The sequence below is a fragment of the Zonotrichia albicollis genome, chromosome 25 (genome assembly GCF_047830755.1).
Source record: "Zonotrichia albicollis isolate bZonAlb1 chromosome 25, bZonAlb1.hap1, whole genome shotgun sequence".
NCBI lineage: Eukaryota > Metazoa > Chordata > Aves > Passeriformes > Passerellidae > Zonotrichia > Zonotrichia albicollis.
The window spans coordinates 1,870,506-1,883,610 of NC_133843.1; the positions used below are offsets into that span (position 1 = coordinate 1,870,506).

At 39.1% G+C, this 13,105-nt stretch overlaps 1 protein-coding gene across 6 annotated transcripts in view; it reads left to right on the top strand.

Moving 5' to 3' along the window:
- MIB2 (MIB E3 ubiquitin protein ligase 2) overlaps positions 1-13,105 on the top strand; it is a 67,751-nt gene that overhangs the window by 16,975 nt on the left and 37,671 nt on the right. For all 6 annotated transcript variants that reach the window (XR_012583749.1, XR_012583750.1, XR_012583751.1 and 3 more), the window contains exons 2-3: positions 768-1,087; positions 4,932-5,103. Coding sequence is in view for 3 of the 6 variants with exons in the window: in XM_074558715.1 (XP_074414816.1) it covers positions 841-1,087; positions 4,932-5,103 (419 nt within the window). In the remaining 3 variants the exon portion in view is untranslated. The remainder of the gene's footprint in view (positions 1-767; positions 1,088-4,931; positions 5,104-13,105) is intronic.

A 13,105-nucleotide genomic window follows, 5' to 3' on the forward strand; every position in this document is an offset into this window, starting at 1 on the left:
GAGTGGCACTCGAGTGGCACCGGAGTGGTACCGGAGTGGCACCGGAGTGGCACCCCTGAATTTTTGCTGTTTCATTCCCAGGTGTGCTGACCATTCTGGGTGGGAGATGGGATGTGAGGAGTGGCACTGGAGTGGCACTGGAGTGGCACCAGAGTGGCACCGGAGTGGCACTGGAGTGGCGCCAGAGTGGCGCCAGAGTGGCACCGGAGTGGCACTGTAGTGGCACCGGAGTGGCACCGTAGTGGCACCGGAGTGGTACCAGAGTGGTACCGGAGTGGCACCGGAGTGGCACCGGAGTGGCACCAGAGTGGCACCGGAGTGGTATCAGAGTGGTATCGGAGTGGTATAGGAGTGGCACCGGAGTGGCACCGGAGTGGCACTGTAGTGGCACTGGAGTGGCACCGGAGTGACACTCGAGTGGCACCGGAGTGGCACCGGAGTGGCACCGGAGTGGTACCGGAGTGGCACCGGAGTGGCACCCCCTGAATTTCTGCTGTTTTATTCCCAGGTGTGCTGACCATGCTGGGTGGGAGATGGGATGTGAGGAGTGGCACCGGAGTGGCACTCGAGTGGTACCAGAGTGGCACTGGAGTGGCACTGTAGTGGTACCAGAGTGGCACTGTAGTGGCACCCCCTGAATTTCTGTTGTTTCGTTCCCAGGTGTGCTGACCATTCTGGGTGGGAGGTGTGATGTGAGGAGTGGCACTGTAGTGGTACCGGAGTGGCACTGGAGTGGCACCCCTGAATTTCTGCTGTTTCGTTCCCAGGTGTGCTGACCATGCTGCCCCCGCCCGAGACCCCCGAGCAGCGGCAGCGCGTGTAGGCTTTGCCGTGCGGATCATGGAGCCGGACCCCCAGGCCAGCATGCAGGTGGGGATGAGGGTTGTGCGCGGAGTGGACTGGAAGTGGGGCAGCCAGGACAGCGGCGAGGGCAACGTGGGCACCGTGGTGGAGATCGGCCGCACGGGCAGCCCCACCACGCCCGACAAGACCGTGGTGGTGCAGTGGGACCAGGGCAACAGGACCAACTACCGCACGGGCTTCCAGGGCGCCTACGACCTGCTGCTCTACGACAACGCCCAGATAGGTGAGCGCAGCGGGCACAGCCCCTGGCACTGCCATTCCTGCCCAGGGTACCCCTGTCCCTGTGCCAGCCCTGCTCGCTGCCTGCCTGGTGGTGCTGGGATTTGTTGGTGGCTAAATAACCCAGCAGTAATTTAGAACCTTACTTGTACATGTCTGTGTGATTTGTAAAGAATTTAATTTAATTTAATGTTTCCCTCTGTGCAAAGAGCACAGAGGGCACAGCCCCTGGCACTGCCACTCCTGCCCAGGGTACCCTTGTCCCTGTGCTAGTAATTTAGAACCTTATTTGTACGTGTCTGTGTGATTTGTAAAGAATTTAATTTATTGTTTCTCTCTGTGCAAAGGCTCTGCTGGAGCAGGGTCTGGGCAAGGGCACTGCCCCTGGCACTGCCATTCCTGCCCAGGGTACCCCTGTCCCTGTGCCAGCCCTGCTCACTGCCTGCCTGGCGATGCTGGGATTTGTTGGTGGCTAAATAACCCAGCAGTAATTTAGAACTTTATTTGTGCATGTCTGTGTGATTTGTAGAGAGTTTAATTTAATGTTTCTCTCTGTGCAAAGAGCACAGAGGGCACAGCCCCTGGCACTGCCACTCCTGCCCAGGGTACCCCTGTCCCTGTGCCAGCCTCTACTCGCTGCCTCCATGGCAATGCACATCCAGGGGTGTGCAAAATAACCCAGCAGTAATTTAGAACTTTGCTTGTACGTGTCTGTGTGATTTGTAAAGAATTTAATGTTTCTCTCTGTGCAAAGGCTCTGCTGGGCACAGCCCCTGGCACTGCCATTCCTGCCCAGGGTACCCCTGTCCCTGTGCCAGCCCTGCTCGCTGCCTGCCTGGTGATGCTGGGATTTGTTGGTGGCTAAATAACCCAGCAGTAATTTAGAACCTTGCTTGTACGTGTCTGTGTAATTTGTAAAGAATTTAATGTTTCTCTCTGTGCAAAGGGCACAGCCCCTGGCACTGCCATTCCTGCCCAGGGTACCCCTGTCCCTGTGCCAGCCCTGCTCGCTGCCTGCGCGGTGATGCACTAACCCAGCAGTAATTTAGAGCCTTACTTGTGCATATCTGTGTGGTTTGTACAGAATTTAATGTTTCTCTCTGTGCAAAGAGCACAGAGGGCACAGCCCCTGGTACTGCCACTCCTGCCCAGGGTGCCCCTGTCCCTGTGCCAGCCCTGCTCGCTGCCTATACGGCAATGCACATCCAGGGGTGTGCAAAATAACCCAGCAGTAATTTTGAACCTTACTTGTACGTGTCTGTGTGATTTGTAAAGAGTTTAATGTTTCTCTCTGTGCAAAGGGCACAGCCCCTGGCACTGCCGTTCCTGCCCAGGGTACCCCTGTCCCTGTGCCAGCCCTGCTCGCTGCCTGCGCGGTGATGCACATCCAGGAGTGTGCAAAATAACCCAGCAGTAATTTAGAACTTTGCTTGTACGTGTCTGTGTGATTTGTAAAGAATTTAATGTTTCTCTCTGTGGAAAGAGCACAGAGGGCAAGGGCACAGCCCCTGGCACTGCCATTCCTGCCCAGGGTGCCCCTGTCCATGTGCCAGCCCTGCTCGCTGCCTGCACAGCAATGTGCATCCAGGGGTGTGCAAAATAACCCAGCAGTAATTTAGAACCTTACTTGTATGTGTCTGTGTGATTTGTTAAGAATTTAATTTAATTTAATGTTTCTGTCTGTGCAAAGAGCACAGAGGGCACAGCCCCTGGCACTGCCACTCCTGCCCAGGGTACCCCTGTCCCTGTGCCAGCCCTGCTCACTGCCTGCGCAGTGATGTGCATCCAGGGGTGTGCAAAATAACCGAGAAGTAATTTAGAACCTTACTTGTACGTGTCTGTGTGATTTGTAAAGAATTTAATTTAATTCTGTGCAAATTCTGTGCAAATTTCTCTCTGTGCAAAGGCTCTGCTGGAGCAGGGTTTGGCGTTCTGCAGTGCTGGAAGGGTCGTTCTAAAATCTTGATTTTCCATGGAATTTGTGTGGATCTCAAAGATCCTTTTCTAGAAGGGTTTGGAATTCTGCAGTGCCGGAAGGGTGCTTCTAAACTCCTGATTTTCCCCGTAATTTCTGTGGATTTTCCCTGGGATTCCTGCGGATTTTCCCCGGGATTCCTGTGGATTTTCCCCGGAATCCCTGTGGATTTTCCCTGGAATCTCTGTGGATTTTCCCTGGGATTCCTGTGGATTTTCGCCGGAATTCCTGAGGATTTGCCCCGGAATCCCTGTGGATTTTCCCTGGAATTTCTGCGGATTTTCCCCGGGATCCCTGTGGATTTTCCCTGGAATTCCTGCGGATTTTCCCCGGAATTCCTGTGGATTTTCCCCGGAATTCCTGTGGATTTTCCCCGGAATTCCTGTGGATTTTCCCCGGAATTCCTGTGGATCTCAAAGATCATTTTCTAGAAGGGTTTGGCAATCTGCAGTACTGGAAGAGTGGTTATGAAATCCTGATTTTCCCTGGGATCCCTGCGGATTTTCCCCGGAATTTCTGTGGATTTTCCCCAGAATTCCTGTGGATATCAAAGATCCTTTTCTGGAAGGTTTTGGCAATCTGCAGTACCGGAAGGGTGATTCTAAAAACCTGATTTTCCCTGGAATTCCTGTGGATTTTCCCCGGGATTCCTGTAGATTTTCCCCGGGATTCGTGTAGATTTTCCCTGGAATCCCTGTGGATTTTTCCCTGGAATCCCTGTGGATTTTTCCCGGGATTCCTGTGGATTTTCCTCGGGATTCCTGCGGATTTTCCCTGGAATTTCTGTGGATTTTCCTCGGGATTCCTGCGGATTTTCCCTGGGATTTCTGTGGATTTTCCCCGGAATTCCTGCAGATTTTCCCCGGAATTCCTGTGGATCTCACAGATCTTTTTCTGGAAGGTTTTGGCAATCTGCAGTACCGGAAGGGTGGTTATGAAATCCTGATTTTCCCTGGAATCCCTGTAGATTTTCCCCGTAATCCCTGTGGATTTTCCCCGGAATTCCTGTGGATTTTCCCAGAATTCCTGTGGATCTCAAAGATCTTTTTCTGGAAGGCTTTGGCAATCTGCAGTACTGGAAGGGTGGTTATGAATTCCTGTGGATTTCCCCCGGGATTCCTGTGGATTTTCCCTGGAATCCCTGCGGATTTTCCCTGGGATTCCTGCGGATTTTCCCCGGAATCCCTGTAGATTTTCCCTGGAATCCCTGTGGATTTTCCCCGGGATCCCTGCGGATTTTCCCCAGGATTCCTGCGGGTTTTCCCCGGGATTCCTGTGGATTTTCCCCGGATTCCTGCGGATTTTCCCTGGAATCCCTGTGGATTTTCCGTGGAATTCCTGTAGATTTTCCCTGGAATCCCTGTGGATTTTCCCCGGGATTCCTGTGGATTTCCCCCGGAATTCCTGCGGATTTTCCCCGGAATTTCTGTGGATTTTCCCCGGGATTCCTGTGGATTTCCCCAGAATTCCTGCGGATTTTCCCTGGAATCCCTGTGGATTTTCCCCGGGGTCCCTGCGGATTTTCCCCGGGATTCCTGCGGATTTTCCCTGGAATTCCTGCGGATTTTCCCCGGGATTCCTGTGGATTTTCCCTGGAATTCCTGTGGATCTCAAAGATCCTTTTCTAGAAGGATTTGGCAATCTGCAGTACTGGAAGGGTGGTTATAAAATCCTGATTTTCCCTGGAATTTCTGCAGATTTTCCCCGGGATTCCTGTGGATTTTCCCTGGAATTTCTGCAGATTTTCCCCGGGATTCCTGCGGATTTCCCCCAGAATTCCTGCGGATTTTCCCTGGATCCCTGCGGATTTTCCCAGAATCCCTGCGTATTTTCCCCAGAATTCCATTGCCTCTCCCGTTCCCTTTCCCCGCAGGTGTCCGTCACCCCAACATCATCTGCGACTGCTGCAAGAAGCACGGCATCCGCGGCATGCGCTGGAAGTGCAAGCTGTGCTTCGACTACGACCTGTGCACGCAGTGCTACATGGGCAACAAGCACGACCTGGCGCACGCCTTCGAGCGCTACGAGACCGCGCACTCGCAGCCGTGAGTCACAATCACCCCCTCCCTCCTGGAGAATAAAGAGAAATTTCATAGAATAAATAGAAATTTAATATAAATATTATGTATAATATAGTATGGTGTAGTGGAGTGTAATATAGTATAATATACTATAGTATAGTATAATATGGTATAGTCTAGTATAATATAGTATAGTCTAGTATAATATAGTATAGTATAGTATAATACAGTATTATATAGTATAGTATAATATAGTATAGTGTAATATAGTATAATATCGTATAGTATAATATAATATAATATAGTATAGTATAGTGTAATATAATATAGTATTGTATAGTATAGTATAATATAGTATAGTGTAATATAGTATAATATAGTGTAATATAGTATAGTGTAATATAGTGTAATATAGTATAATATAGTGTAATATAGTATAGTGTAATATAGTATAATATAGTGTAATATAGTATAGTGTAATATAGTATAGTATAGTATAGTATAGTGTAGTATAGTGTAGTATAATATTTTTTTTCTTCTAAGTTAAGTAGAAGATAAAACCTTTGGAAGTCCCTTCAGGACAAAAAGAAAATCAGAGTATTTTCTTTTTTTTCCTTCTAAATAAAGTAGAAGGAAAAAAAGAAGAGAAAAAAAGAAGAGAAAATCAGAGTGTTTTCTTCTATTTTTTTTTCTTTCTTTCTAAGTAAAGTAGAAATAAAACCTTTGGCAGTTCGTTAAGGACAAAGAGAGAAAACCAAAGTTTTTATTATATTTATATTACATTACATTACATTATATTATATTTTTATATTTCTATAAAAATATAACAAATATATCATATAAGATCATATAATATCATATAATATATATAATATTATATATAATATACATTATATATTATATACTATATATTATATACTATATAATATATAAACTATATACTATATTTTATTATATATTATATATTATATATTTGATATTATAAAAATAATTACATATATTATATATTATACATTATATATTATATATGTTATATATTATATAATTATGTTTATACAATAAAGATAGCAAATATATACTCTATTATATATAATGTTATATATTTTATACGTTACATATTATATACTATATATACTATATATTATATAATATATATTATTATATATGACATACATAATATATTCTTATATAATTATATATTATACATAATATATTATGCATATGATATTTCTATAATGAATATAATAAATATTATTGTTTTTATTTCTTGTTTAGTTTGGATTTTATGGCTCTTGTGGGAGAGCCTCTCATCCTTGGCTTAAAAGGATGGAACTGAGTTTTACTGAAGAGCTTTTTTCAGAGCTGTTGCATCCATTTCCTGAATATTTGCTGAATAACTGGGAGGGCAATGTCTGTGAGCAGGGCAGCAGAGCAAAGCTCACCAGTTTTCTCTTAGGGCTGGAAAATTCAGGCACATTCTGGTGAGTTCTGCAAAAAAAAACAAAAAAGGAAAAAAATCTGAATAAAGGAAAAAATCTGCATAAAGACAGTTCCTGAAATAGGTTTCTGTAATCAAACCTGAGATAATCTCGTACAAAATATTGATGTTGTTCTATTCCCATGCAACTCCAACATTTTGCTTGGATGCCCTGCTCAGGGCTGGGCCGAATTTCAGATGTGGAATAATTTACCCAGGTTATTTCCTGGCCTTTTCTCACCAGTAAATCACAACCTCAGTGGGTTTTTCACAAGCCTTGTTTTTTATTTTTTATTTTTTTCCTGGCAAACAATGGAGCTGGAGGAGCCAGCGAGCTGCACGGGGAAATGTTTTGTGTAATCGAGCACAAGAAATACAAATATTTTCTCCCATTGTGCTTTATCCTGTAGTCCAAACAGAAATTGCAGTTATTTTCAGCTGTAATTCTTAATTAAACCAGCTCTGGCTGGTGGAGTGGGAAATCAGATCCAGGAACAAGTGTGGGCTCGGATTTAGGCCTGGGCAGTTCAAATAATCCAAATTCCCATCCAGTGACAACTGCTGGGTGTTTGATTTCTGGGCAATAATAGAAATAATGTAAATTATTTACACAGCAACCTCCCCAGCAGGTGGTGTTTTTAACTATTTCTTTCAAACTTTGTTTAAATAATATAATATATATATTATATATTAATATATAATTATATTAATATATAATATATATATTATATTATTTAAACAAAGTTTGAAAGAAATATAATATATAATATAATATATAATATATAATATATAATATATAATATATAATATATAATATATAATAATATAAATGCATTATATATATAATATCAATATTATAAATATTTATATATAATATTATATAAAATATAATATAATATATAATATATATTAATATTATATATTATTATATTATATATATTATATATATAATAATATATAATATATTATTAATAAATAGTTTAATAATAGTTATTTAACATCTGAGCTAAGAAATTTGGGTGGGGAATGTTTGGAATCAAATTAATGTATTAATATGGATTTATTTTTTTTTTTAATCTGTTAATGGATTTGTATTTTACTTTAGAGAAATTTTATTGTATGGGAAAAACCACCATAATTTGCCAGATAAATTGTTTGTGCCTCCTTAAAAAAAACCCAACCATGAGCACCAAGGTGAATTTTCATGCTGGGGCTTCCCTTGTGTAATTTGGATTATTCTGTTTCATTTCTAGAACAGGTATTGACATATTTTATATTGATATTTTCTGTCTGCAGGGACCTTTTTATTTCCCATTTTGTAGCCTTGGTCTGAAACCTTCCCTGCTGTGGCATTTTCAGTAAATTGATCTAAATTACTTTAGGGGTTACCAAAAAACCACAGCTGTTATTGATGAAGATGTGTTATAAGAATAAACCTATTAATATAAATTTATAAACCTATCAAATAGGTTCCTGTGATCCAAATGACTTTGGGGGTTACCAAAAACCCCACAGCTTTTACAGATAAATTCCTGTGTTATAAAAATATTCACATTTATGATATAAGGGTTTTGTCATGAACTTTGCCTTGTCAAGGATGGAGAGGATTGAAAAGGAAAAAAATCTGAATAAAGGCAGTTCCTGAAATAGGTTTTGGGATCCAGATTACTTTGGAGTTACCAAAAAACCCCTGTTAATTAATGTATTTTAGGGATACAGCTGGTTTTGTGGTGAACTGTGTCTTGTCAAGGATGGAGAGGATTGAAAAGGGAAAAAATCTGAATAAAAGCAGTTCCTGAAATAGGTTTTGGGATCCAGATTACTCTGGGGTCACCAGAAAAACCACTGTTAATTAATGTATTTTAAGGGTACAGCCTGCTTTGTCAATAAATGTGCCTTGTTAAGGATGGAGGGAATTGAAAAGGGAAAAAATCTGAATAAAGGCAATTCCTGAAATAGGTTTTGGGATCCAGATTGCTTTGGGGTTACCAGAAAACAACGTTTTTTACTGATAAAGATGTGGATATAAGAATATCCACATTTATGATATAAGGGTTTTGTCGTGAGCTTTACCTTGTCAAGGAGGGAGAGGATTGAAAAGGAAAAAATCTGAATATTCGTGAAATAGGTTTTGGGATCCAGATTACTTTGGGGTTACCAAAAAATCCACTGTTAATTAATGTATTTTAAGGATACAGCTGGTTTTGTGGTGAACTGTGCCTTGTCAAGGATGGAGAGGATTGAAAAGGGAAAAATCTGAATAAAGGCAGTTTCTGAAATAGCTTTTGGGATCCAGATTACTTTGGGGTCACCAAAAAAAACACTGTTAATTAATGTATTTTAAGGTTACAGCCTGCTTTGTCAATAAATGTGCCTTGTTAAGGATGGAGAGGATTTTAAAGGAAAAATCTGAATAAAGGACAGTTCCTGAAATAGGTTTTGGGATCCAGATTACTTTGGGGTTACCATAAAAACACCATTAATTAATGTATTTTAAGGATACAGCTGGTTTTGTCTTGAACTGTGTCTTGTCAGGGATGGAGGAGATTGAAGGGAAAAAATCTGAATAAAGGCAACTCCTGAAATAGGTTTTGGGATCCGGATTACTTTGGGGGTCACAAAAAACAACAGTTTTTACTGATAAAGATGTGTTATAAGAATATCCACATTTATGATATAAGGGTTTTGTCGTGAGCTTTACCTTGTCAAGGAGGGAGAGGATTGAAAAGGAAAAAATCTGAATATTCGTGAAATAGGTTTTGGGATCCAGATTACTTTGGGGTTACCAGAAAACCCACTGTTAATTAATGTATTTTAAGGATACAGCTGGTTTTGTCATGAACTGTGCCTTGTCAAGGATGGAGAGGATTTTAAAGGAGAAATCTGAATAAAGGCAGTTCCTGAAATAGGTTTTGGGATCCAAATTACTTTGGAGTTACTGAAAAAAACCACTGTTAATTAATGTATTTTAAGGATACAGCTGGTTTTGTCGTGAACTGTGCCTTGTCAGGGATGGAGAGGATTGCAAAGGAAAAATCTGAATAAAGGCAGTGCCTGAAATAGGTTTTGGGATCCAGATTACTTTGGGGTCACCAAAAAAACCACCATTAATTAATGTATTTTAAGGATACAGCTGGTTTTGTCTTGAACTGTGCCTTGTCAAGGATGGAGAGGATTTTAAAGGAGAAATCTGGGTGAAGGCAGTTCCTGGAATAGGTTTTGGGATCCAGATTACTTTGGGGTTACCAGAAAACCCACCATTAATTAATGTATTTTAAGGATACAGCTGGTTTTGTGGTGAACTGTGTCTTGTCAAGGATGGAGAGGATTGAAAAGGGAAAAAATCTGAATAAAGGCAGTTACTGAAATAGGTTTTGGGATCCAAATTACTTTGGGGGTCGCAAAAAACCACAGTTTTTACTGATAAAGATGTGTTATAAGAATATCCACATTTATGATATAATATAAGGGTTTGTCATGAACTGTGCCTTGTCAAGCATGGAGAGGATTTTACAGGAGAAATCTGAATAAAGGCAGTGCCTGAAATAGGTTTTGGGATCCAGATTGCTTTGAGGTTACTGAAAAAAACCACTGTTAATGAATGTATTTTAAGGATACAGCTGGTTTTGTGGTGAACTGTGCCTTGTCAAGGATGGAGAGGATTGAAAAGGAAAAATCTGGGTGAAGGCAGTTCCTGAAATAGGTTTTGCGATCCAGATTACTTTGGAGTTACCAAAAAACAACAGTTTTTACTGATAAAGATGTGTTATAAGAATATCCACATTTATGATATAAGGGTTTTGTCGTGAGCTTTACCTTGTCAAGGAGGGAGAGGATTGAAAAGGAAAAAATCTGAATATTCGTGAAATAGGTTTTGGGCTCCAGATTACTTTGGGGTCACCAAAAAAACCACTGTTAATTAATGTATTTTAAGGTTACAGCCTGCTTTGTCAATAAATGTGCCTTGTTAAGGATGGAGAGGATTTTACAGGAGAAATCTGGGTGAAGGCAGTTCCTGAAATAGGTTTTGGGATCCGATCCCAGCCCGGTTCCTCCTGAGCAGCCATCTGTCAGCGATGCCTCCTTTATCCTCTGCTGGAAGGGTTTCAGGAGCAGCTTTGCTGGGGGATTAGAAAACCTGGAATTTCTTGCTTTGAGGTCACTTTTTTCTGTAGTTCTTGCAAGATCTTTGTGTTTTGGCTTTTCTGGAGGTGAATCTCTGTGTGTCCTGGCTGGGATGGGGGTTTGTGTGGCCCATGAGCTGAAAATCTGCTTTAGGGCTGTGCTTTTGTGAAGGGTTTAATGGGATATTTATTTATTTATTATCATTTTATGGTTTATGGGTTGCCAGTTTACAGGGTGACCATCCCTTTTATGTCTTGTCCCCTTAATTATGTTTATTTCTTAATTATGTTTATTTTTATAACAACTTTTCTGCAGCAGAAAATCTCACAAAACACATCAGCCATGTGACGTGGAGTGGTGTGAGGGAGCTGTGGCTTGCTGCTGTGAATTTAAACTTGTTTTTGTTTTAATTTCTCCAGATCAATCAGTTTGGAGGGATTAATATTATAATATATAAATTAGATATTTATATATTATAAATATAATATTTATATGTATATTTAAATATAAATATAAATTAGATATTTATAATATATAAATTATATTATATTATATATATATATATATATATATATATAAAAGGCTGCCACCTTACAGGGTGCCCATCCCTTCTACTTCCCAAAAATCCAAAGTCCTCTTAATTGTGGTTATTTCTTCAGATAAGAACTTTCTGCATGAGAAAAATGTCACAAAACACATCAACCGTGTTATGTAGAGTGGTGTGAGGGAGCTCTGGCTTGCTGCTGTGAATTTAAACTTGTTTTTGTTTTAATTTCTCCAGATCAATCAGTTTGGAGGGATTAATATTATATTTATAATATATGAATATATATTTATATATTATATATAATATTTATATTTAAATATAAATATAAATAGTATATTTATAATATATAAATTATATATATTATATATATATAGGCTACATATATATATATATATATAAAAAATATATTAAAAAAATATTTATATAAGGCTGCCACCTTACAGGGTGCCCATCCCTTCTACTTCTTGTCCCTTTAATTGTGTTTATTTCTTCAGATAAGAACTTTCTGCATGAGAAAAATGTCACAAAACACATCAACCGTGTTATGTAGAGTGGTGTGAGGGAGCTCTGGTTTGCTGCTGCAAATTTAAACTTGTTTTTGTTTTAATTTCTCCAGATCAATCAATTTGGAGGGATCAATATTATATTTAAATATAAATATAAATATTATATTTATAATATATAAATGATATATATTATATATATAGGCTATGTATATATAATATATGAAATATATATATATATATATTTATATATTTATATATATGTATATATATAAAAAAGGCTGCCACCTTACAGGGTGCCCATCCCTTCTACTTCCCAAAAATCCAAAGTCCTCTTAATTGTGGTTATTTCTTCAGATAAGAACTTTCTGCAGCAGAAAAATCCCACTGAACACATCAACCCTGCCTGGTGTGAAGGAGCTCTGGCTTGCTGCTGCAAATTTAAAAGTGGTTTTTGCTTAAATTTATCCAGATTAATCAGTTTGGAGGTATTAATATTATATTTATGGGCTGCCACCTTACAGGGTACCCATCCCTTCTACTTCTTGGTCCTCTTAATTGTGTTTATTTCTTCAGATAAGAACTTTCTACATGAGAAAAATGTCACAAAACACATCAACCGTGTTATGTAGAGTGGTGTGAGGGAGCTCTGGCTTGCTGCTGCAAATTCAAACTCGTTTTTGTTTTAATTTCTCCAGATGAATCAGTTTGGAGGGAGTAATATTATATTTATAATATATAAATATATATTTATATATTATAAATATAGTATTTATATTTATATTCAAATATTATATTTATAATATATAAATGATATATATTATATATATAGGCTATATATATATATATATATATATAAAATATATATTTAAAAAAAAATATATATATATAAGGCTGCCATCTTACAGGGTGCCCATCCCTTCTACTTCTTGTCCCTTTAATTGTGTTTATTTCTTCAGATAAGAACTTTCTGCATGAGAAAAATGTCACAAAACACATCAACCGTGTTATGTAGAGTGGTGTGAGGGAGCTCTGGCTTGCTGCTGCAAATTTAAACTTGTTTTTGTTTTAATTTCTCCAGATCAATCAATTTGGAGGGATTAATATTATATTTATAATATATAAATATATATAATATTTATATGTATATTTAAATATAAATAAAAATATTATATTTATAATATATAAATGATATATATTATCTATATATAGGCTATATATATATATATATATAAAATATATTAAAAAAAAAATATATATATATAAGGCTGCCACCTTACAGGGTGCCCATCCCTTCTACTTCCCAAAAATCCAAAGTCCTCTTAATTGTGGTTATTTCTTCAGATAATAACTTTCTGCACCAGAAAAATCCCA